The sequence below is a fragment of the Phacochoerus africanus genome, chromosome 1 (assembly GCF_016906955.1).
Source record: "Phacochoerus africanus isolate WHEZ1 chromosome 1, ROS_Pafr_v1, whole genome shotgun sequence".
Taxonomy (NCBI): domain Eukaryota; kingdom Metazoa; phylum Chordata; class Mammalia; order Artiodactyla; family Suidae; genus Phacochoerus; species Phacochoerus africanus.
In genome coordinates this window covers 202244815-202270435 of record NC_062544.1, presented here as the reverse complement: position 1 = coordinate 202270435, position 25621 = coordinate 202244815, and the positions used below count along the sequence as shown (strand labels likewise).

The 25621-nt window shown below is 46.3% G+C and overlaps 1 protein-coding gene across 4 annotated transcripts in view; it reads left to right on the top strand.

The window, feature by feature from the left end:
- The window catches only part of ABCC5 (ATP binding cassette subfamily C member 5), an 88311-nt gene that overhangs the window by 40447 nt on the left and 22243 nt on the right, over positions 1–25621 (top strand). For all 4 annotated transcript variants that reach the window (XM_047787619.1, XM_047787610.1, XM_047787636.1 and 1 more), the window contains exons 12-23: positions 4654–4725; positions 7684–7808; positions 7927–7999; positions 9835–10038; positions 10907–11050; positions 13577–13679; positions 17189–17373; positions 18216–18362; positions 18658–18787; positions 20937–21090; positions 21182–21310; positions 23127–23313. In XM_047787619.1, coding sequence (XP_047643575.1) covers positions 4654–4725; positions 7684–7808; positions 7927–7999; positions 9835–10038; positions 10907–11050; positions 13577–13679; positions 17189–17373; positions 18216–18362; positions 18658–18787; positions 20937–21090; positions 21182–21310; positions 23127–23313 — 1653 coding nt within the window. The remainder of the gene's footprint in view (positions 1–4653; positions 4726–7683; positions 7809–7926; positions 8000–9834; positions 10039–10906; positions 11051–13576; positions 13680–17188; positions 17374–18215; positions 18363–18657; positions 18788–20936; positions 21091–21181; positions 21311–23126; positions 23314–25621) is intronic.

The window sequence follows — 25621 nt, the reverse complement described above, 5'->3', positions numbered from 1 at the left end:
GAAGGGACATTAACACTGGAAATGAGTAACAGCCGTTCTCATGAGATGCTCATATTACAAGCAAGGAAATGAAGCATTCAAGTGGATTTTCCATGGTTTTGCCCAGAATGGATTGGGTTATTCCAGTTGTATGTGAGGTGCACTGATTATGTCTAGTTATTATAACTCTGTGTGAGCTTCTCATTAGCACTGGGCTGTGCATAGCACAGAAGCTGGCATACAATGGGTGCTCTCCGTGAAGCTGTCATCGCCAGTTCTATAGTAACTATTTAAATTTTTTTTTGTCTTTTGTCTTTTTTTGTTGTTGTTGTTGTTGCTATTTCTTGGGCCACTCCCGAGGCATATGGAGGTTCCCAGGCTAGGGGTTGAATCGGAGCTGTAGCCACCGGCCTATACCAGAGCCACAGCAACGTGGGATCCGAGCCGCGTCTGCAACCTACACCACACAGCTCACGGCAACGCCGGATCGTTAACCCACTGAGCAAGGGCAGGGACTGAACCCGAAACCTCATGGTTCCTAGTCGGATTCATCAACCACTGCGCCACGACGGGAACTCCATTTTTTTTTTGTCTTTTGTCTTTTTGTTGTTGTTGTTGTTGTTGTTGTTGTAATTTTAATATAAGTAAAGGATCAGTAGGGTATATGATGTCATGGCCCAGGTAGCACAGGACTAGTGTCTCCAAGTTCCTTCTGGAGAGAGTGGCTGTCTGAGACACTCCAGTTTCAAGGTGTTTATAATACAGAACATGATGGGAGCCAGCACCATGTGGAGAGCTGTGTCATCCAGAGGGTCCCACATGTATATGTAGCCACACATTCAACAGCCTTTTCTGAGTGCCAGCTCTAGGCCAGGCACTGTTGTAGGGCTGGGAATGGAGCAGCAAAAAAGCCAAATAGACAAAAACCCCTGCCTTTCCAGAATTTATATTCTGTGGGCAAAGATCAACAGCAAATAAGTAAAAGGTATTGTATGTCATATGCTTCTCAGGACCGTGAAGAAAAGGGGGTAGAGTGCTTGCATACAGGTGTGGTTGCAATTTAAATAGGCTGCCCAAGGAAAGTCCTCACTAAAAAGTAGTAACAGGCGGAGTTCCTGTCGTGGCTCAGTGGTTAACGAATCCGACTAGGAACCACAAGGTTGTGGGTTTGATCCCTGGCCTTGCTCAGCGGGTTAAGGATCTGGCATTGCCGTGAGCTATGGTGTAGGTTGCAGACGTGGCTCCGATCCCATGTTGCTGTGGCCTTGGTGTAGGCTGGCAGCTACAGGCTCCGATTCGACCCCTAGCCTGGGAACCTGCATGTGCCGCGAGAGTGGCCCAAGAAATGCCAAAAAGACAAAAAAAAAAAAAAGTAATAACAGGCATAGTGCCTTTTTTTTTTTTTTTTTTAATGGCTGTACCTACAGCATATGGAAATTCCCGGGCCAGGGACTGAATCCGAGCCCTGGCTGCAACCTACACTAGAGCTATGGCAATGCCAGATCCTTTAACCCACTGCACTGGGCTGGGGATGCCTCTGCAGTGATCTGAGCCGCTGCAGTCAGGTTCTTAATGCACATGCGCTACAGCGATAACTCCCCATAGTACAGTTTTTACAAATGGAAGGCTTCTGGCAACCCTGTGTCAAGCAAACCTGTAGGTGTTTTTCTAACTGCATTTGCTTACTTCACGTCTCTGTCTAATTTTGGTAATTCTTGAAATATTTTAAATCCTCAAGCAGCAAAGACTACAGTTCACTGAAGATTCAGATGACAGTTAGCATTTTTAGCAATAAAGTGTTTTTAAATTAAGATGTGTACATTTTTTTGACATAATGTTATTGCACACTTCATAAACTATAGTGTTAACACAACTTTTATATGCATGGGGAAGCCGGGACATTCATGTGACTCACTCTATTGTGATATTTGCTTTACTGCGGTGGCCTGGAACCAGACATGTTGGAGTTGGCCTGTATTTGAGCAAAGCCTTGCAGTGAGCCATGTGGATGTTGGTAGGGGAAGAAGGGTGTTCAGGCAGAGGGAACAGAAGCACAAAGGCCCTGGGTGTGCAGCATGCCTCTCACAGGAGCAGACTGAGCTTGGGAGAGAGGAGTGGGTGCAGAGGGCAGAGAGCGTTGGGGTGCCAGAGCCTCCTGCCATGACTTTGGCTTTACTCTCAATGGAGAGTAGAACCCATTGGAGGGTCTGGAGGAGAAGAGTGATGCACTCTGACTTCTGTATGCAGAGAATCATTCTAACTTCTGGATTCAGAAGACTGTGTAGGGAAACAAAGAAGGAAATGAGGACAATCAGGGAAAAACATAAGGTTTTCTGGGTCAAGGATGGTGGTGATGGTGATGAGGTGGTAAGAAATATGCCTCTTCACGGTTGGAAGTGGGCTCGGGGTCCTAATGCTGTGTGAGGCATGTTTCACAGATCCAGAGCTGGACTAGAGGGAAAACAAAAAGCTCCCAGCTCTTGGAAGCTGTAGACAAGATGGGGACATGGTCCTCAATGAGTCCACCTGAAACCACTAGCCGGGTCATCAGCGGAAGGTGCTCAAGTCAGCTTTTTTTTTTTTTTTTTTGTCTTTTTGCCATTTCTTGGGCCGCTCCCACGGCATATGGAGGTTCCCAGGCTAGGGGTCAAATCGGAGCTGTAGCCACCGGCCTACGCCACAACCACAGCAACGCGGGATCCGAGCCGCGTCTGCAACCTACACCACAGCTCACGGCAACGCCGGATCGTTAACCCACTGAGCAAGGGGAGGGATCAAACCCGCAACCTCATGGTTCCTAGTCGGATTCGTTAACCACTGCGCCACAACGGGAACTCCTCAAATCAGCTTTTGACCTCAGTTAACCTTTACCAGCAGGCTTCTCATTTAATAATGATTATCTTGATTGAGATAACTCTATTACCTTGTGAAACAGCTGCATTAGAGGTTTATTCCTTGTAATCAGCTGAAATTTACTCTTCTCCTTTCTATTTGTTGATCCCCCTTCTGCCCTTTGCATGACAGACCTTTAGCTATTTGAAGAGATACCACGATTCCCCCCAGCTCCCCTCCTTAGGGACGGGGAGGGAAGTTAATATCTGCCTGATGTCTTCTGAGTCCCCAGGCACTTACTTCATTGTTGACATCTTTAGTTACCACTGAGTCATGGCACAGAGTTTTCTCGATTAACCTGCAGGACCTGAGCAGCCTCTGAGCCTGTGACTTGGTCCCCTCACCACTGGGCTGTAATCTTTCAACCTCCAGACCATGTCAAAAACTTTGTCCAGCTTTTTTCTTCTCTTTTTTTTTCTTTTTTGTCTTTTTAGGGCTGTACCTGCAGCATATGGAGGTTTCCAGGCTAGGGGTTGAATCAGAGCTATAGCCAATGGCCTACACCACAGCCACAGCAACGCCAGATCTGAACCATGTCTGTAACCTACACCACAGATCAGGGCAACAAAGGAGCCTTAACCCACTGAACAAGGCCAAGGATCAAACCTGCATCCTCATGGATCCTAGTCAGATTCGTTTCTGCTGAGCCATGGTGGGAACTCCTGTCCAGCATATTTTTGCTAAGCATCAGACACTGTGCTTGGTCTTACTAGGACAACTCTTTCCCTCGAGTTGCTCAAGGCCCAGTTAGAGAGACTGTTCATTTAAGTAATGAGACTAAGTTCCCCCCATTGTCAAGTGCTGGTGGAGCTGGGATTCAAATCAAGACCCATCTGCCTCCAGAAGCCATGCTCTCTCCACACCCCTTCCCTCCATCCCTTCCTTGCTGTGAGACTTGAGGCCCTAGAGGGTTGCTGAACAAGTGGCCTTGTTAAAATCGTCTGTCTGTTCTTGAAAACTTTTAACACTGCCCATGGAGAACTCATTATTTTGCATGAGGCTATTCAGTACACGACAGACTTGGTTTTCAGTTTCCCACTTGCATGTGGGATTGATAGTAAAAATACGCCCTCAGATTCTTGGAAATGTTTTGTAGAAAAATGGAAAGAACAGTGCACATAGTTTTTATTGAAAGTGATTTATAGACTCTGGAGGAAAAAAACCCACATAAAGTGAAAATAAAATAATTTTCAAGAGTCCTATCCTCTCTTCCAAAAACAACAATAAAAATAAGCAAATTATCAGAGTTCCCGTTGTGGTGCAGTGGAAACGAATCAGATGGAACCATGAGGTTTCGGGTTCAATCCCTGGCCTTCCTCAGTGGGTTAAGAACTTGGCATTGCTGTGGCTGTAGTGTAGGCCGGCAGCTATAGCTCCGATTGGACCCCTCGCCTGGGAGCCTCCATATGCCATGGGTGTGGCCCTAAAAAGGAAAAAATAATAATAATAAAAATAAATAAATTCTCAAAAAGCTTAGGTTACCAACGAAGTAGGAAAGGGGCTGGGACTTTTTAAAAGTGATACGGGATACCTTAATGTGCATGGCATTTAATTTTTCCAAAAGGCTTGCACATCTGTTGCCCTAGTGCATCCCCATGGAAACCTTATGATGTGGGTGAATGACAAGGCATAGAAGTGGTATGTGACTCTCTGGGTCATCAGGACAACAGTTCCCATAGTGAAGGACTGTCATTAACTTTTTTTCTCAAAGAAATCAGATGTCCCAGAGCTGAGTGGTCAGTAGTCCTTTAATGACCTTTCTCTCTCATATGCTTTGTCCAGGGTAAGCTGGTTGGAATCTGTGGCAGTGTGGGAAGTGGAAAAACTTCTCTCATTTCATCTGTTTTAGGCCAGGTAAGATATCGTTACTATCTATGGCACTTTCTGCTTCTTGCTGTGGATTCTGCTTCGCAAGCGTCTCAGGAAAAATGAACTTAGTTCCTGAAGACAGTCAGGAAAGGTAGAAACAGAATGACCCTTGGTCTGTATCACGCCCTCCCACCCCTTGCCCCCCACGTTCCTACTCCTTAATGACAGCCTTGTAACTGGAAGGGGGCTCGGTGGACACCTGGTGAATGACCGACAGATCCCCACCTGGAGTCACTTGTTTCTTATGTCTTCTTTTGCTCGGTGCCATAGGTATGTCAGGGGGGTGTTGGGAAATGTCCCTAGGAAAGGGATGGACACACTGTAGACGGCCTGCAGATGGAAGATGTGGAGCTGACCAGCCTCACCAGCCTCCCTGTCACAGAGAGAGAGTGCCTTTGGATTTGATCTAGAAGCAAAGACCCACTCCGTTTTCAACCTACCCATTGAGACGACTGTGCCCTCAGGGAATCCATGGTCTAGTACGGGAGCGAGGCCTTTTAGACACATAAGCACAGCACAAGACAGTGAGTGAATAGCGCTCAGAGGACCCAGCAGAGAGCTGTCAGCATTTTGAGTGGGGTTTGTCCAGCTAAGACAAATTCTTTTACTATGTTTTAGAACCAAATAATCAGAAAAATAAAGCACATCCTCCCCAAACCTCCAGGTAACTGGATTTAAACTTGGATTAAACCAGCTTTATTTATTTATTTAATTTATTGGCTTTTTAGGGCCATACTTGCGGCATAGGGAGGTTCCCAGGCTAGGGGTTGAATCGGTGCTGCAGCTGCCGGCCTACACCACAGTTCACGGCAACGCTGGATTCTTAACCCACTGAGTGAGGCCAGGGATCGAACCCGCAACCTCATGGTTCCTAGTCGGATTCATTTCTGCTGTGCCATGACGGGAACTCCTAAACCAGCTTGATTTATATGGTTGAAACGATGATAAACTTCAGATTATTCCTCCTGATGGATGAGGTCTCTGATTCGTTTATCTAGTTACTAAACAAGTGGGAGAAGGGGTTGGGGAAGATTGTTTTGTACCCTTCTGTCTGTGGAATACTTTGTCTTGTCCAGCGTCGCTGTCACAGTTGGTGGAGTTGTAGCTCTCCTACAGAGAGAGCACAATGGTGTCCAGCCTGGTCTGAGGAAAGCTGCACTCACAACATCTGGAAGGGTGGCTCCACACCCCACCCCGTTGTTTTTTTTTTTTTTTTTGTCTTTTTGCCTTTCCTTGAGCAGCTCCTGTGGCATATGCAGGTTCCCAGGCTAGGGTTCCCATTGGAGTTGTAGCCACCGGCCTATACCAGAGCCACAGTAATGCGGGATCCAAGCCGCATCTGCCACCCACACCACAGCAATGCCAGATCCTTAACCCACTGAGCAAGGCCAGGGATTGAACCCACAACCTCATGGTTCCTAGTCAGATTCGTTAACCACTGCGCCATGATGGGAACTCCCCCACCCCCTTCTTTATGAGACTGTACTATGCTTGGGCTCAGCCACCGGTCTTCATAAAAAAGCCAAAGTCGGAGTTCCCTTCGTGGCGCAGTGGTTAACGAATCCGACTAGGAACCATGAGGTTGCGGGTTCGGTCCCTGCCCTTGCTCAGTGGGTTAACGATCCGGCGTTGCCGTGAGCTGTGGTGTAGGTTGCAGACGCGGCTCGGATCCCGCATTGCTGTGGCTCTGGCGTAGGCAGGTGGCTATAGCTCCGATTCAACCCCTAGCCTGGGAACCTCCATATGCCATGGGAGCGGCCCAAGAAATAGCAACAACAACAACAACAACAACAACAAAAAGACAAAAGACAAAAAAAAAAAAAGCCAAAGTCCTCCTCCTAGGTAATTTCTGATCATCAGCTTTAAGGGCCAGTGATGAGAGACACAGGCAGAGTAAAGAGGAAGGAGGGTTGGCGGGCAATCATTCATGGAAAATTGAGTGGGTCTTTGCTTCAGGATCCAATCCTGACAGCCCTCTCTCTGACAGCGAGGCTAGGAACACCTGTCCCCTCTTCTTCAGAGTTTAACTCTCTGCTGGCAATCCACAGTGTGGGGTGTTTGTGTTGTAGCAGACAGAAGAGCCGGGTTTCCACAGTAGGCCTTTAGTGGGTTTCTGAACACTTTTGAGGGCAAATCAGAGGGCTTACACTTTGTGGGCAGTTGGTACCACTGTGTTAGGGTCTGTGTGTACGCAGTGCATTACATGTTTGAGAGGATAAGCTTGTCTGTGCAGCTTGATTAATGAAATTCTTTCAGAGCTATAGCATTCCTAGCCCAAGACAAATGTCTACTCCTAGTCCCCAAAGGAACCCTGAAGAAAGATAAAGTGGGTGTGTTGATTCATGTCAATCACTGCAGCTGAACACCATTCAAAACACGTGGCTCATCGTGTAGTCTGTGCATGTTGGAGGGCGGGTCTGTTATCATTCTGTAGATAGGCTATAATACTAGTAGATGTCTAACTGGAATCCGCCCCCCCCCCCAACCCCGGTCCTTATTTTACAGAAGCAGCTGATCTAGCAACAGCCTGGATTCATTCTGTAGATGAGTTGGCCTGCCCTCATCTTGAGGCAGGGACTAGCTCTAAGTCCTCACAGCATCCTCCTCAGGGGAATTCTACAAGGGCCTTCTGCTTGTGCTTCCTTTAATTACAGCCTGCAGCTAGGAAGAAAGGATAGTAAAGAGCTTATGTGTTGCTGGATGAAGTATTTGTTCATTCAGGCCATAGGCTATGCTGGGCCCCCATCCCACATAAGCACCACAAACTTGATTTCTTACTGCTGTAGCTCTCTGTAGAACAAAGGTGAGGTCCGGATTTGGGTTCAAAAAACATCCAAGGAAATTGCCGAGACTTTCAACTCGGTTCTGGAATGTGGGGGGTTCTGTTGGCTTAGAGCAATGGTTTTACGTTGTGATGCCATCAGATGGTGTCTCTCTCCCTAGATGACACTTCTAGAGGGCAGCATTGCAGTCAATGGAACCTTCGCCTATGTGGCCCAGCAGGCCTGGATCCTCAATGCCACTCTGAGAGACAACATCCTCTTTGGGAAGGAATTTGATGAAGAAAGGCAAGGAATGTTTGGTTTCTGTCATGCTTTCCATCCTGCCCGTGAGACACGAGGTGGCCTAGGTCACCAGGCTCTCCTCCAGCCAGGTCCCTGATGTGCGGTCTCTTTCTGTCCTCAGATACAACTCTGTGCTGAACAGCTGCTGCCTGAGGCCTGACCTGGCCATTCTTCCCAACAGTGACCTGACGGAGGTACGAGCCTTGTGCCCCTGCTGGGCACAGGGGTTTAGCAGAGGGGATTCTGGAAGATGGGTGGCAGGGCTGTGCCAGGGCTGCACCAGGGCTGCCTCCTTGGAGTGAGAGGAGAACCTACATGGGGAGTTTTGCCTTTGTTTTTTTTTTTCCCTTTTGTCTTTTTAGGGCCACACCTGTGGCATATGGAGGTTCCCAGGTTAGGGGTCGAATTGGAGCTGTAGCTGCCAGCCTATGCCACAGCAACGCCAGATCCTTAACCCACTGAGCGAGGCCAGGGATCAAACCCGTGTCCTCATGGATGCCAGTCAGGTTTGTTAACCACTGAGCCATGATGGGAACTCCTTCACTGGGACTTTAAGCTAGGGACGCATTTGTTCCTCAGGGCAGGGGTAGCAACATGACCTGTTTTAAGCACATAAACATTTTAGGTGTCATGTGGATTTTAAGTGAAGTCCCGTTGTTGGTTTGGAGTTGATGTTTTCTTCACTGTTCATTTTTAAAATCATAAATCAAGTATGTGCCTGTGGAGCTTCTTCCCTGAACTTTATTCCGCCAAGCTTCTTACTTGCATGTGGACTCTGGGGAGCGCTATCCCTTTAGAAAGGAGGAAGCCTTTGCACAGACCGCCTGTCTGTGGGTCTCTGCGCTAGAACAGTTCCCAGGGGCTTGTCCTTGGAACTGGCTCTTGCCCTTCAGTGTTGACACTCGCCTCCCATGACCTGCCCCGGGGTCTCCGGGCCTGGTTCTTTTTATTCAGCTGACTTCAGCTAAGCCCTCAAACCAGATTTGGTGAATGGTTTAATTAGTTTACTGGTTCTCAGATCCTGGTCCCCTGATTAGCAGCAGAGCAGCAAGTCGCTGCGCTGCAGATTCTTATCCCCACGGAGACCAACTGAATCGGAGACGCTAGGGGTGGGGCCGTTCGATCTGTTTTAACAAGCCCTGCAGGTAATTCTCATACATGGTTTTATTTGAAACCCTCTGAATTAATTGGATTTTTTTAAGGACAAGATTGTTTAAAAATGCAAAGCCAGCTGCCATTTGACAATTGATTTTTTTTTTCATTTGTTCATTCAGTAACATTTATTAAGTGCTCATTATGTGCTGGCTACAGGTGCAGAAACTGCTGGAGGAACAGGGAATGTAAAAGAATAGGACAATAATCGGTGACCTCAAAAAGCTGACTTACAATTGAGACATCCTGACAAATAGGCACATAATAAGCTGATGAAAGAGTCCCCTTCCTTTTGGGTGTTGGTGGAGAAGAGGATGAGGGAGGCCTCACGGAGGAGAGGACACCAGGGCTGAGCAGACAGAGTACAGGAGAAGGCACGACAGTGGTCGTGTATGTTTATAATAGACTCACAATTGAAAATGGCTTAGAACCCAGGTTTTGGATGGGGGACTGACGACAGAGGCTGAGGGCTGCTGATAAGCCAGGTGGCAAAGGGCCTGCTTTGTATGCCATCTTTGCGGCTTTAGATTCTGTCCTCTAGGACCCTAAGCAAGGGTGGGACATGGTCAGCTGTGTGTTTTGGAAAGATCGTTCTGTCTGTGGAGAATGGATAGTAGTGGGGTGTCAAGAGGGCATGGCAAGGCCAGACACAGGATTGATTCATAACCCAGGTGGTCTTAGGAGAGAGGAAGGCGTCTGGGCTGATGCCCCCAGGTCTGGTGTGGGCCCAGGAGGACACAGAAGCCCTTCATCCAGGTGGCGAAGTCAAGAGAAGGGGCTGGTTTGGGTGGAAGAGAGAAGAGGTGACTGGGTCAGTGGCTGAGCATGGTTCTGGACTTGAGCTAGAGGCTTCCCTCTGCTGTCTGGACTCCTGTAGATTGGCGAGCGAGGAGCCAACCTGAGTGGCGGGCAGCGCCAAAGGATCAGCCTCGCCCGGGCCTTGTATAGTGACCGAGACATCTACATCCTGGATGATCCCCTCAGTGCCTTAGATGCCCACGTGGGCAACCACATCTTCAACAGTGCCATCCAGAAGCACCTCAAGTCTAAGACGGTTCTGTTCATCACCCACCAGTTACAGGTATGGCACGTCCTTCCCCAGGCTGCCCACCTCGACTTGGGAAGTCAGAAACAGGGAGGTGGGCTCAGTCCAGATACCTCTGGGGCTCTTTGAGGTCCCTGGGGTCAGGAGTGTTCACTTCCCCAACAAATAGCCCCCTGTCTCATTGTACTAATAAGGCTTGTGGTACCAGATGGCCGTCTGGATCAGATCCTTGGAGCATGTTAGCTTCTGCATATAAATCAGTGAGTAAAAGGGCTGAGAGCAATAGGCTGAAAGTGGAGTTTGGTTATGAGAGAGTTTGGAAAGCGTTGTGTTAACATCTATATGCAAGTGGGAACTGTTTAGGGAAAACAATCTCTTCTCCCTCTGTCATTCCACCACAAGCAGCCGCTTCAGAGAGCAGCTCAAGGATATTTCCATCTGCCTTGCATATGTTGTCAAGTGGGGGGGCCCACCCCCTCTGCTGCCGCAGAAAGTCTGTAATCATGTGTCCTTCTGAGTGCAGTGAAGGGATGTGACATTTAAGGCAAGGCTTGTGTGGCTTCATCAGTAGATTTATGGCAAAACCTGGAGGAACTGCTTTTTGAACTACATCCCAAGGCATGATAAACTAAAGCAGGGCCTCTCAGTTGTGGCACTGGGGTTTGGGGGCCAGAGAGCTCTCTGTTGTGGGGGCTTGTCTTATGCGCCCCTGGCCTCCATCCACCAAATGGCAGTAGTACCCTCCCCTCAATTCTAAGAACCCAGAATGCCTCCAGATATCGCCACATGTCCCCTGGAGGGGCTTGACTACCTCCAGATGAGAACCGCTGAACCAAGGTTGAGGTGTTCGCTTGTATTTGCACGAATGTCAGCCACACGGTATTGTATCTGTCTTTGTCTCCAGTACCTGGCTGACTGTGATGAAGTGATCTTCATGAAAGAGGGCTGTATTACAGAAAGAGGCACCCATGAGGAACTGATGAATCTAAATGGTGATTACGCTACCATTTTTAATAACCTGTTGCTGGGAGAGACACCCCCAGTTGAGGTAAGATTTGCTTGGCATGCGTGCATGTGCGGTTGTGTGCATGTGTGTATGTGTGTGTGTCTTTCTAGCAAGAGAGCCATGACCATACTGAGTGATGGAGAATCTTAGCTGAACTCAGTATCTGTGTCTTGTTGGGCGGGACCCCGTTTTCTGGTGACCAGACTGCTGTGCATTAGTCCACATACTGGTTCTGCTCTAGGAGAGTAAGATGGTGTGGCTGGTGAGCCGAGGTCTTCTGTCCCTGAGAATTTATCATAAGGTAAGGCCAGGGAGAAGCATGTGGGCTCAGCGTACGCTGCTGTTCAGTCATAACTTACTTTCATAAACCCCCTCAGATCTTGGCTGAAGCATTAGGAAGCTCCTTTCTTAATAATCAAATGGATTCTTTGGCAGGGAAGAAACATTGGATACTGCAGTCATTTGAAAATTATCCATGGTTTCTTGGCTGCTGACTTGGTGCTCATTAACTAACCCCAACTGTATCCCAGTTACTAGATGAGGTATCAGATGTCATCATATTTAGTCATCTTAACAGAGCTCTGTGGCAAAAATACAGTTATCCCCCACTTTTACAGCTGGGGAGGCAGAAGCTCGGGAGAATTAAACAGCTTGCCAACAAGGTCGCTTCGATTCCAAGGGGCTCCTTTTGCTGTGCTGCCCTGCCTCCTGCGGCAACACGAAAAGATGCCACCTCCTCTGGACGCTGGGTTAGGCAAAGAGCAGGGCGTTGGAGCTAGCCAGGGACTTGTTTCTCCTTCTTGTCAACCTGCTCTCGTATTGGACTTTTTATCCTCCAATCACCTTGGGTCCTAGGAGTTCACTCAGGCTGGGCTAAAAGCTGCTTCTTTGCCACTTGGTCATTTTGAGAAGGATGAAAATGGAACGTTATGGGGACCTTTTCTGGGAGTCAGTGTTTGGGTATCGTTCTGTTTGATTTCAGGTTCAGTTATAGCTCACTGTTCATGATGTGTTTGGGGCCCTTTGATTTAACTCAAGGCCTTCCAAGTGCCATCAGTAACTTCTACAGAGGCACCTGATCCAGGTGTGGATTTTATGATCTCTCCCTGTGACTCTCACGGTACTTTGGGCTCTTGAGATTATTTCCTTCTCACTGTAGTCATGGAAAGGGAAATGAGGGGGAGAGAGGCTAAAATGTGAGAAGTCTAAGGACCAAAGGAATATTGAGAGCCAGAGTGTTGCATGGAGGAGCGTGCTTTCGGTATATGACTTTACTTTCCTGAGCCTCAGTTTTCTCAGCTTAAAAACAGAGGTGGCACCTGCCTCTTACAGTTGGTGCATCGATTAAATGAAATAATGTGTTACATCCTTACCTTAGGCAGTGGTCAACAAACAGTAATTTTCTCTTTAGACCGTGCATGTACTCATGGACTGCAATAAATATAAAATTTAGAGTCCTATCTTGTGTCCCGGATGTGGCTCTTAATTTTATATTCTTTTCTGATTTTTTTTTTCACTGTCAATTTCACAAGTCTAGTTGAAGAGCACACTGGGGTCATGAGGCTAACTGTGATATAGAATTAAATGTAGTAAACTGTAGGGAGAGAATTTCCTGTGCAGAGATATAAGAGGAACTTGGAAGGGAGAGCATTAAGTAGTTTCTATTATCTCAGAGTCAATTTGATGAATGCTTTGTGAGTCTCCGTGTGTCATATTACAGGCAGTTCTGGGTGCAGGGCATTGTGTAGGTTATAACCATGCGTGAGACATCCTCTCGGTCTTTGAGGGACTCAGGCTTCTTATGCTCTTATGGGAACTGTAACAACACCTGATCATGCATATAGCAATGTGCTGTAGAAGTACATACAAGGGCCTGGGAGAACAGGGGCGTGTGAGCTCTATTTTAGAGGTGTGTTAAGTTGCACCAGGAAGAATCTAAGCTTTTAATCCATCTGAATGAAAGAACTATGACTGAATTGGGAGTGGAGGGGGCATTCCAATCAAAGAGCCAGTGTGGGTAAAAGTACGGAAGTGGGAAATGGCTGCGTAATGTGAGGAATGGCCAGCATGGAGAGTAGAAGCCCCAGGCAGGGGAAAGGAACTTGCAGGGCTAGGCCAGGGCCAGAATGTGGAAGTGTTGCAAAATCAAGCTGAGAAGTTGGAGTTTATCCTGTGGGCAGTGGGAAATGATCAGATCTGTGATTGGAGTTAGTGATGTGGGGATCAGAGATGGAAAGAATGGAAGTGACCCCGGGACAAATGCCTTGGACAGGTTGGAGTGGATGAGAACAGTGCACAGGCTACTGTGTTTGGAGTTTAGGTCTGTATGACGCTGGGGAGAGACGCGTCGGTGATACAACAGGGTAGGAACTCAGATCTCAAAGATTGAAGGTGGGGGAGGAGGGAGTCACAGATATGGGTATAAGGTGGCCCTTTTAAGAAGTTGGATGTGTCTCTTTTCAATAAGAGCAGCAGCTCGATGGATGATTCTCTAATGTGTCCTTTGGACTATTGTCTGAATGGTCATATCATGACTTGTGACACTTCTTTCTTTCTTTTAAATATTAGATTAATTCAAAAAAGGAGACCAGTGGTTCACAGAAAAAAACACAAGACAAGGGTCCTAAAACAGGATCAGTAAAGAAGGAGAAAACAGTGAAGCCAGAAGAAGGTAATGACCTTTTTTGAGATGTTAGACTTGCCATTAAAGTTTATTTAATATTTATTTATTTTGCTTTTTTTTAGGGCTGCAGCCATGGCACATGGAGGTTCCCAGGTTAGGGGTTGAATCAGAGCTACAGCCACTGGCCTATGCCACAGCCACAGCAACGCCAGATCCAAGCCGTATCTGCGACTTACACCATAGCTCACGGCAACACCAGATCCTTAACCCATTGAGCGAGGCCAGGGATTGAACCCATAACCTCATGGTTCCTAGTTGGCTTTGTTTCCGCTGTACCACGGTGGGAACTTCCATTCATTTTTTTATGTTTTAGTTTTTCCATTGAGCCATTTTACTTGCAGGTATGTATTACATCTTTAGAAAAAGAATCCCACGGTTTTCCTTCCTGTGTGTTTTTAAACCTGCTTCTTCATGATCCATGATATCAGCTGAGGTTGTCAGTACAATGAAACCAAAATGACAGGATGAGAGCTGGCATTTTTCTACATTTTCTACATTTTCCCCCCTCAGATCTGGGGCTGATCACGCTATACTTGTTTAACCTGCCCATATAGTTCATAACAATTTCCCCAGCTCTGTGATCCTCAGTTGGATTTGCCAATATAGGAATTCCTGTCGTGGCGCAGTGGTTAAGGAGTCCAACTAGGAACCATGAGGTTGCGGGTTGGATCCCTGGCCTTGCTCAGTGGGTTGAGGATCCAGTGTTGCCGTGAGCTGTAGTGAAGGCTGCAGACGCAGCTTGGATCTGGCGTTGCTGTGGCTCTGGCGTAGGTTGGTGACTACAGCTCTGATTCGACCCCTAGGCTGGGAACCTCCACATGTTGCGGGAAGTGGCCCTAGAAAAGGCAAAAAGCCAAAAAAAAAAAAATTGCCAATATAACCCTGCGTCACCAACATAGTTAGAAACCAGATGGTGACTTTGGAGCGTGGCCTGATAAGAACCTGACGTGCGCCTTTCTTTCTGGCATTGATGGTGCTCTTGAGAATGTCAGCCAGGACATTCGAGAGCACCATTATGGCGGCACAGAAAGTGGTGGAAAGTGTGTCACTAAAGTTTATCAGAAATTATACCACATGGTCATTCATGCTATTGGATATCATTTTATGTGGCAGAGTGCCTGGCCATGTATTTCTAGAACAGTAAAATTCTTACATGATTATCAGGAGACCATCATCTCCCTTCTGTTTGAGGCAGGAGGCATCTTCTGTTTGCTCAAACAGACCAAGGCAATAAGAATGACCTTCAATCCAACCCTCTTGCTCTGCAGGGTGGTGTGAGGTGTAGGTAAGTCATAGCTGAGTCATCAAGAGTAAGGAGGAATTGAATCGTGGGTAGAGGTAAACCTTTCTTTCCTGTGATTCACCTCTGCTCTTTAAAAGTCATGCCACCCAAAGCAGAGAGAGGCATTCCAGGTCTAAGAAAGTCTGCATCCTCAGTACCTCCTCTGTTACAATGATACCCTCCTTGGCTTGTTCCAAGCAGACTGCAGCATGGCTGTGGTGAATAGTTACAGCCAGTGTTTTTTCCTACCTGACTTTCCTATCCAGAGTCATTGGTCCTGTTTTTAAAACTCTTTATCTTATCAATTGAAACAAGTCTAGGGAGTTAGAAAAGCTATTCACAGTACCTTAGGCATTTTTCTTTTGTGAATTTGAAGTCACATATCAGTTTGCGAATAATAAAAAGTAAAAGTAAAAATGTAGTCCTCTTTTAAAGTTGTCCTTCTGTCCTTCTGTTGTGTCACCACCTGATGTTTTGAAGCCAGGACCTTTCCCGGGTTTGCCACTGCTGTTTCCTTATTCTTAAACTGCAACAGATATTTGGTGTTAGGAGTTGACCATCCCAATTTACCACTCCCTGCTTCTTTTCTTTCTTTTAATAAACCACAGTTGAGAGTTTGGATTCAGTTGTGATTGGAGATCACCTTACTCTCAACACGGGCAAAACACACATAGCACAGAAGGCTGAGACATCTGCCACTGGCAGCATAAAAAAATACAATGTTGGGAGTTCCTGTTGTGGCTCAGCAGTAACGAGCCCGACTAATATCCATGAGGACTCGGGTTTAATCTCTGGCTGGCCTCGCTCAGTGGGTTAAGGATCCTACATGAGCTGTGATGTAGGTCACAGACAGGGCTTGGATCTGGCGATGCTATGGTTATGGAGTAGGCTGGCACCTGCAGCTCTTATTCAACCCTAGCCTGGGAACTTACTATTGCCAGGGGTGCGGTCCTAAAAGGATAAATAAATAAATAAATAAATAAATAAAAATACAATGTCTTTAGGGGACATTTGTCCTTATTTACATAGCCGCTAACTGGAGACTCACATGCCAAAGTGCTCAAGGCATGTGTGGCTTGTTCCCGGATAATTACACATCCTGTAATGAAGAGGCAGGGGCTTCCTATGGGGCTGTTTCTCTGCATTCTCTCATTACTGTCAATCACCTGACCACCCCAGGTAGCCCCTAGGAAGCTCTTTGAATCTTTTCTCTCCTCCTCCAGCCAGTCACCCCATCCTACTGAGCTGACCACCTGAAACTCCATCCCCATCGCCACAATCCTGGTTCTGGCCTCTATCAGCCCCTACGTGGCATGTTACAGCTGCCTCCTTTTAAGTCCTGCACGCAAACAACTGGGGAATCTAGTTAGAAATAGGAGACCAACCAACTCTCTTGCCTGAGGCCTTTTCAGTGGCCTCCCAATTTCAAAGCAGCATTTTCTAATCTTTTTCCTGAGAGGGCACACATAGAAAATGCCATTATTTGTACGAGACCTTGGGATGCCTAGAAGAAGCTGCTGACCACCAGAGCTGGCTGGTCTGGCCCATCACAGGCCCACTAACACAGTAAGGCCAGTCAAATCTCTGCACACACATTCTCTTGAGAAGTTCTTCTTTGAGGGATAGAGTTCAAATGCCTTTATCCTCTGACCACAGCCTGCTTAATCTTAATCAGCCTTATCTCCATTACTCCTTAGGCCATAGAATGTTCCTGCAATGCTGAACTGGTTGTCTCTATACACTGATTTGCTGTTTCTCCACCTGGCTGTCTCTGGCTTACCTTACAAGCTGAAACCTCCCTGCTAAGGCCCTCCCAGCCCCCCACCCCCGTAGGTTAGGTGCACCTCCTGGAATGTTCCCATGCTGCCCTGAAAATGGCTCTGGCATTGGAGCTGGCACGTTTTATTGTAACTGTGTGTTTATATCTCTGCTGGTCCTACTAGACTATGGAAGGGTCCTCAGCCAGATCTCAGGGCAAAGACCTGGTCTTCATTCTCTTTACTGCTCTGGGGCCACAGCCTGGGCCCGGTTCATAGTAGGTGCTTCGTACATGTTAACTGGATAAGTGAATGCTGCTGATGAAGGGGAAATAATTCTAATCTAGAACTTTGTGAAAGCATAGGCTCTCTTTGATTCTGCTCTTCTACAGATGACTTAGTTTTTTGGAAAAGCACCTTTTCCTTTCTGAGTTCGTGTTTCTTTTTTCCTTACCTAGGGCAGCTCGTGCAAATGGAAGAAAAGGGGCAGGGTTCTGTGCCCTGGTCAGTATATGGTGTCTACATCCAGGCTGCTGGGGGCCCCTTGGCATTTCTGGTCATTCTGTCCCTTTTCATGCTGAACGTGGGCAGCACTGCCTTCAGCAACTGGTGGTTGAGCTACTGGATCAAGCAAGGAAGTGGGGTAAGGGTCCTCATCAATGGAAAGAGTATATGTCTAAAAATAATGACCATCCCTCCACATTCCCTGGCTATTCTTAGGGAAACTGCTCTAGTTTTCAGTTGGAAGAAATAATGGCCAAGGATTACCCAGGGCCAAAGAGATGAGTCCCTCAGTAGGTAGTTGTTCCCTGACCAACTTACGGAGCAGTAGAGCTTCTCAGTAGCATTAGTAGGTTGTCTGCTCTCATCTATTAGAAAAGAAGGCGGGGGGTTCCCATCGTGGCGTAGCAGAAAAGAATCCAGCTAGGAACCATGAGCTTGTGGGTTCGATCCCTGGCCTTACTTAGTGGGTTAAGGATCCGGCATTGCCGTGAGCTGTGGTTTAGATCCCAGACGTGGCTCGGATCCTGCGTTGCTGTGGCTGTGGCATAGGCTGGCAGCTGTAGCTCCAGTTGGACCCCTAGCCTGGAAACCTCCATATGCCGCTGTGGATGTGGCCCTAAAAAGCAAAAAAAAAAAAAAAAGAAAGAAAAGGAGGACTGTATAGCATAGGGAACTGTGTCCAGTTTCTTGGGATAGAATGTGATGGGGGATGATATGAGGAAAAGAATGTATACATATGTATGACTGGGCTACTTTGCTGTAGAGCAGCAATTGCTGCAATATTGTAAATCAACTATAGCTTACTTTTAAAAAAATTACAGAAAGGAGAGAGGGAGTGGACAAAGCCTAGCTGGGTTTTTGCCTCATTGGGGTCCCAGAGTCATTATCCTACACCCTGTCTTAAGCCGAGAATGGCCCTGATGTGAGGGGTCCTTGGCAGTGCCTCGCAGTCTTGCGTCACAGAGCCTTGCCTCCAAACAGAACACCACAGTGACTCAAGAAAACAGGACGTCTGTGAGCAACAGCATGAAGGACAATCCTTTCATGGAGTACTATGCCAGCATCTATGCCCTCTCCATGGCAGTCATGCTGATCCTGAAAGCCGTTCGTGGAGTGGTCTTTGTCAAGGTGTGCACCAGGGCCTGTGCTCCTCCTCTCCCCAGTGGCCATGTGGTCAGGCTTCCCCCTGATAGTCTCGGGTTTATTTGGAATCCTGGAGCTCCTCTGAAGCAGGATGGTCCTCGCTGAAATGACCTCCATCCCATTAGCCTCAGGTTTACCTATTAGCCACCTCCTTCCTGCACGGCCACTTGGCCTTCTCCAGCTTTGCGCATGGATGTCCCATGGAGGTGTGAGCCGTGGGGTGGGAACTGAGCCTGCCTGAGTCGCTGGGTCCCTGATGGCTTTGTGCTCTGCTTCTCAGGGCACATTGCGAGCCTCCTCCCGGCTCCACGATGAGCTTTTCCGAAGGATCCTTCGAAGCCCTATGAAGTTTTTTGACACGACCCCCACGGGGAGGATTCTCAACAGGTTTTCCAAAGACATGGATGAAGGTATTTCTCACAGCTTCTCACTGCCTCTCTCTGTTGTGGTCTGGGGCACAAGCCGGAGCTCACTGTGCCCTCCCGCCTTCCAGGTGACTCGCCAGATGGGTAGATTTGTCCAGCCTTAGATTCTGGGAGCCCAGTGGCTACTGACGTTTGCATTTCTTGATTATATTTGGTTTTGGCATTTTCTCCTCATTGCAACTTCTCTTTAGCCCAAGTGCCTATCTGATTTTTCACCTTTCATCTGAGTTCTTTGATCTTATTTAACCTGAAAACCAGTTCAGAGGATTGAATCACCATAAAGGCTTTGGTCAGGGGCATCTGAGAGGCCAAAACACATACTGACTTGTGGGTAGTACATAGGTTCTTGGACACCTACAGCCTCTCACAGGCTTGCTGGGTGCTTCATGGGCTGCGCCAACACCAGAACTTAAATACGCTTGACTCTCGAACAACAGGTGGCTTGAATCTGTAGATGAGGAAGCACGTACATGGAGGGCTGACTGTAAGTTATATGCAGATTTTCAACTGCACGGAGGGTTTGTGCCCCAACTCCCACGTTATCAAAAAGTTAACTCTACTCCCATAGGCTTAATGATAGTTATGCTGCCTGACACTTATTGAGGGCTTACTTTGTGACAAGCAGGGTGCAGAATGTCCCACATGCATTATCCTAATCCTCACAGCAGCCCTATGAGGTGGGTATCCTTTCACCCATTGAATACATGGGAAAGCTGATGTCTAGAAAAGTTCATTAACTTACCCAAGATTGCATCTAGTGAATAACAAGCTGGGAGTTCAGCCCACATCTTTCTGACTCCAGAGCTCATGTTTTTAACTGCTGTACTATGTTGCCTCCATAGAAGGAGTTTGTTTGAAATGTTGATAGGCCAGTATAAAGCCACAGCCAGAGGTAATAGATCAAATCCATCACTGATACATGGAACAGTGCATGACGTGAACCTGTTTCTGTTAAACTCACATGCATACGCACACACAAATGGAACAGAGACTAAAAAAACCAAAAACAAAAACCAACAAAAAACCCCCAAAAAACCCCCAGTGGTATCAACATGTCTGTGATTTGCATGAAAATAGGTAGGGGGAAGAAATGTCCAAAAAAGGATGAAGGAAATGTTGATAACTACCAGAGGTTTTCTACTCTTTTAACCTCTGTGTATATTTACAATTTTCCATGATGAAAAATTCCTTAAATGTCGTATTGGTAAGAATGAAGGCTATATATTTAAGTTTTTGCATACTTATTTTTCCAAATATTTTACAATGAGCATATGCTACTCTGTAAAGAGGAAGGAATGTTTAAAGTGGTTGGGCAGGAGTTCTCGTTGTGGCGCAGTGGTTAACGAATCCAACTAGAAACCATGAGGTTATGGGTTCGGTCCCTGCCCTTGCTCAGTGGGTTAACGATCCGGCGTTGCCGTGAGCTGTGGTGTAGGTTGCAGACGCGGCTCGGATCCTGCGTTGCTGTGGCTCTGGCGTAGGCCTGTGGCTACAGCTCCGATTCGACCCCTAGCCTGGGAACCTCCATATGCCGTGGAGCGGCCCAAGAAATAGCAAAAAGACAAAAAATAAAAATAAAAATAATAAATAAATAAATAAATAAATAAAGTGGATGGGGAGCATAGTGAACCAGCAAAGAGGGCACGGAGGAGAAAGATCACTTAAATGTTCTTGGGACAAGAAAAATTAAAGCTACCAAGTTTCCAGATTTTTCTTTGATCCGACTGTTTAAAAGATAAAAATCACAAATTTCAGATAGGAAATTTAGGGATCCTCATTTAAAAAGGAAAACACAGGAGTGCCCGTCGTGGCGCAGTGGTTAACAAATCCGACTAGGAATCATGAGGTTGCAGGTTCGATCCCTGGCCTTGCTCAGTGGGTTAAGGACCCAGCGTTGCTGTGAGCTGTGGTGTAGGTCACAGATGCGGCTTGGATCTGGCATCACTGTGGCTCTGGTGTAGGCCAGCGGCTATAGCTCCGATTCAACCCCTAGCCTGGAACCCCCATATGCCACGGCCCTAGAAAAGGCAAAAAGACCAAAAAAAAAAAAGGGAAAACACAACAACTTTTGGGCTCCATTTTCCCTGTTTGTGGATTCCAGCATCTGACACGTGTTCCTTTACGATCTCCCCAGTCGATGTGCGCCTGCCGTTCCAGGCTGAGATGTTCATCCAGAATGTCATCCTGGTGTTCTTCTGTGTTGGAATGATCGCAGGAGTTTTCCCGTGGTTCCTTGTGGCGGTGGGGCCCCTTGGCATCCTCTTTTCACTTTTGCACATGGTCTCCAGGTAAACAGGACGTCTTTGTGTCTGTCAGGGCAAAGGATGAAGCCAGAGTTCCTGGTCTACCCCTCTGACACGGAACTCATTCTCTCTCTAGGGTCCTGATCCGAGAGCTGAAGCGTCTGGACAACATCACACAGTCACCTTTCCTCTCCCACATCACATCCAGCATACAGGGCCTGGCCACCATCCATGCCTACAACAAAGGGCAGGAATTTCTGCACAGGTTGGTGTCAATGGAAGCCAGAGGGCTCAATGGGGTGGCTCGATCTCAGCATTTATTAAGAATTTAAGAAGCCTTTGAAGGTGAGAATTAGGGATTATAAAGCTCATTACTGGGAGTATTAGTGATTTAATGATCTCTGATTAATTCTCAGTTGCTTGGTGGAACTCCCTTCTGAGCAAATGGGAAGACAAAACACAGATTTGGAGTCTGTTGGCTTTTGGTTCTGAAGGGCTATATTTGATGGAGTTTTTGCTTTAAAATTTTTTTGGAATAGTAAAAGATACTCATTGACCTTAGACTGACATTTTATTCAGCTGTTGAATAGTATTTATATGAGAAATTATGTACATATGTAGTCATTGTGGAGATTTTTGTTAACAAGAGATTGAGCTAGGCTAAATGTCCTTAAGTAGAGGACTGGTTAAATAAGTTGTGTTTTCCCCATATAGTGGAATATTACATGGCCCTTAAAAAGAATGAGAACACTCTCTAGGTACTGATATGGGATGATCTCCAAGGTATATTAGTGAAAGGGCAAGGTGCAGATGTATGGGTATGCTCCCTTTTAAGGCTGTGTCTGTATCTGTGACATTATTAAGCAATTCATGTTAAAAAGGAACTCTAGAATAGAAAGTTTAGGTTAAACAACTTAGATAAATGCATCATACCTTTAAATGAAAAAAGTAAAATATACTGGCTATGTACATATTTATGAACATACAGACATAAATGTGAGTGCTTTGAAAAATAGTCTGGGAGGAAGTGCAGCAGAATATTAACCCTGGTTTTAACCGAGTAGTGAGAATACTGGAATTTTATATTTCTCTCTTCTTTATTGCATTTTAAAAATATTCTCTAAAGTGCACATATCTCATTGTGAGGAAGAAAGTGATTTTTTTTTTTTTTAAAGCAAAGACATCTGCCCACTAAGACCTCCTCTGGAGTTCTGTTTGTGTGTGGCACCAAACCTTCAGATGAGGATCCTGGTGACAGTGGTGCCTCACTCCTGCAGTGACAAAGCTTGTCTAGATCTTTTTGCTCTGGTTTAACTGACTTTTCCTCATTCTTTGCCCCATGGCCTTGGGAAACAAGTGTGTCAGCAGACAATTTCCACTTTCTCATATTTAGTCCAAGATTCTCTCTTTTCCTGGTCTTGTGCCATTTCTGTAGTTTGCCTTTGTAACCTCTCTTTCTTTGAGGAAATGACCCCTGACCTAAAACATTTTGCTAAAGCGTCAACAGCCTCTTTTTTTTTTTTTTTTTGTCTTTTTGCCTTTTCTAGGGTCGCTCCCTCGGCATATGAGGGTTCCCAGGCTAGGGGTCTAATTGGAGCTGTAGCTGCCAGCCTTCTTCAGAGCCACAGCAACTCGGGATCTGAGCTGCATCTGCGACCTTACACCACAGCTCACGGTAACACCAGATCCTTAACCCACTGAGCGAGGCCAGGGATCGAGCCCACAACCTCATGGTTCCTAGTTGGATTCATTAACCACTGAGCCACGACGGGAACTCCTGAACAGCCTCTTTATTTGGTCTCCTCCCCTCTTGATTTCCCTGTGCTGTGAAGTAGATACTTTTCTCTAACATCTTTAACAATTTCTTTGAAAGGGTAAAACCAGACAACTCCCATGACCTTCTATGTGTGAAGCCTGGAATACTCTGCACTCCTTTAAGTGTCCCTGTTATTCTCCGAATTACAGAGGGTAGTGCTTCAGTGTTAGCCCTCCATCCATAATTCACCACAGCCCTGTCATCCTCCACAACCAGGGTTGTGAGGCACTGTATTTGCCTATTAGGTGTTCTTTATTCCTCACAGGTACCAGGAGCTCCTGGATACCAACCAGAGTCCTTTCTTCTTGTTCACGTGTGCCATGCGGTGGCTGGCAGTGCGGCTGGACCTGATCAGCATCGCCCTGATCACCACCACCGGGCTGATGATTGTTCTCATGCACGGGAAGATTCCCCCAGCCTACGCGGGGCTTGCCATCTCCTACGCAGTCCAGGTGAGTCCCTGGGATTGGGGCACCCTCTTTGCTTGTACACTGGCCTACGAGAGGCCTGCCAGGGGGTCTACCCTAAGCCATTGTTTCATCTCTGACTCCTAGAGCTTCTCCCCATTTGCTTTGGCGGTAACCCTCTGGGCTTGGCTGGGATGGGAGGATGGGAGAGAGGCAGAAATGGTACACAGCCAGCCCTCCATGTCCACAGGTTCCACATCCTTAGATTCAACAACTGCAGATCAAATACATTTCCTAGGGGTGGCGGGGGCGGAGAGTGAGGAATTCCAGAAAGTTCCAAAAAGCAAAACTGAATTTACTGCAGGCGGGCAACTATTTATAACACATTGTATTTATAACTATTTATATAGTATTTACATTGTATTAGGAATTATAAGTAATCTAGAGATGATTTAAAGTAGTCAGGAGAATGTTCGTAGGTTATGTGCAAATACTGTGCCATTTAAATAAGGGACTCGAGCGTCATGGATTTTTTTGTATTGGTGGGTGTCCCGGAACCAATCCCCTGTGGATATCAAGGGTTGACTGTATAGGAATAAAGGAGTTTAACTTTGTTGCATGTGTTTATGAAATAGGTGCTATTTTTTTTTTTTTTTTTGGCTGAGCCCAAGGCAAGTGAATGTTCCTAGGCCAGGAATCGAACCCATGCCAGAGCAGTGATACTATCAGATCCTTAACCCTAGGCCAGCAGGGAACTCCCAGGTGTATCTTTAAAGATCGTTAGTTTATTTTGTTTTGTATTTTAATTAATTAATTAATTAATTAAGTCTTTTAGGGCTGCACCCATAGCATATGGAAGTTCGCAGACTATGGCCTACACCGCAGCCACAGCAATGCTGGATCTGAGCTGCAGCTGCAACCTACACTGCAGCTTTCGGCAATCCAGATCCTAAATCCACTGAGTGAGGTCAGTGTTCGAACCTGCATCCTCACAGTTATCCATGATGCTCTAGTCCCTTATAAAATGGCATAGTGGAGTTCCCGTCGTGGCGCAGTGGTTAACGAATCTGACTAGGAACCATGAGGTTGCGGGTTCAATCTCTGGCCTTGCTCAGTGGGTTAAGGATCCGGCATTGCCGTGAGCTGTGGTGTAGGTGGCAGATGCGGCTTGGATCCTGTGTTGCTGTGGCTGTGGCCTAGGCCAGCGACAACAGCTCCAATTGGACCCCTAGCCTGGGAAACTCCATATGCCACAGGAGCAGCCCTAGAAAAGGCAAAAAGACCAAATAAATAAATAAATGGCATAGTATTTGCATATAATCTAGGAACATACTTTGTCATCTCTAGTTAGGTTCTTAACCTGCTGAGCCACAACAGGAACTCCTTATTTTAGTTTAATTTTTTTCTCGAACATGATTTCGAAAATTCTTATTTGTAGATTTCTGTGTTCACGACCCTTTCATCTGTAGCCTCTTCTAGTCTACTAAGAAATACATATCCTCAATGTGCTTCTTCTGTACATTTTATTTTCAGGCCCCCATTTCTTCCAATACTGTTACATTATGTAAACCCTTCTGGTTTACATAACCAGAACCTTCAAACAGGGATGCTTGAAGGTGTTCAAATAGCTCAAAGAATAATTGGGAACTTCAGCACTGGCTAGATATTTGAAGATGTTAGAGAATGATTACTAACTTTTTAAGATGTGACAATGGTTGTTTTTAGGGAGTCTTTATATTTTAGATATAAGCTGAAATATTTTTGAATGCAGTGATAGGCTATATGGGATTTGATTCCAGATAATATGAAAGGATGTGGTATAGATGCAATAATATTGGCTGTAAGTTGATAACTTTTTAAGATGGCTGTGTGATGCATGAGAGTTCATTATGCTGTCCGCTCTACACTTGTATATGTTTGACATCTTTCTGCATTGGAAAGATGAAAAGAAATAAGTAGCCAAAGAAAGTCCAAGAAGAGATATGTATCTTCATAGATACCCAAAGATATTTTGTCCATGGTACATACATCTTGCTTGATTATTGGAGCTGGACAAAATCTGTCTTATATACACTGTCAGAATCCTCCGTCTGAGGCACACAGGAGTTCTCCGTTCAGTGCGGGCCCAGCCTCATTTCTCTTATTTGACCTTCCAAGAAGCATTCTCACTAGATGCTCATGGTTGATATAGTCTCTATCGCTGTGACTGCTGCATCAGGTGTAGGTACAGGTATGAAGCCCAGAAGTTACTTGGCTACAGTTGAATTACTGGGAAGGTAAAGACGGATGAATAACCTTTGCATACAGGAAAGTTAGTGCCAGCAAAACCACAATGCCAATGTTGATGTTAAAA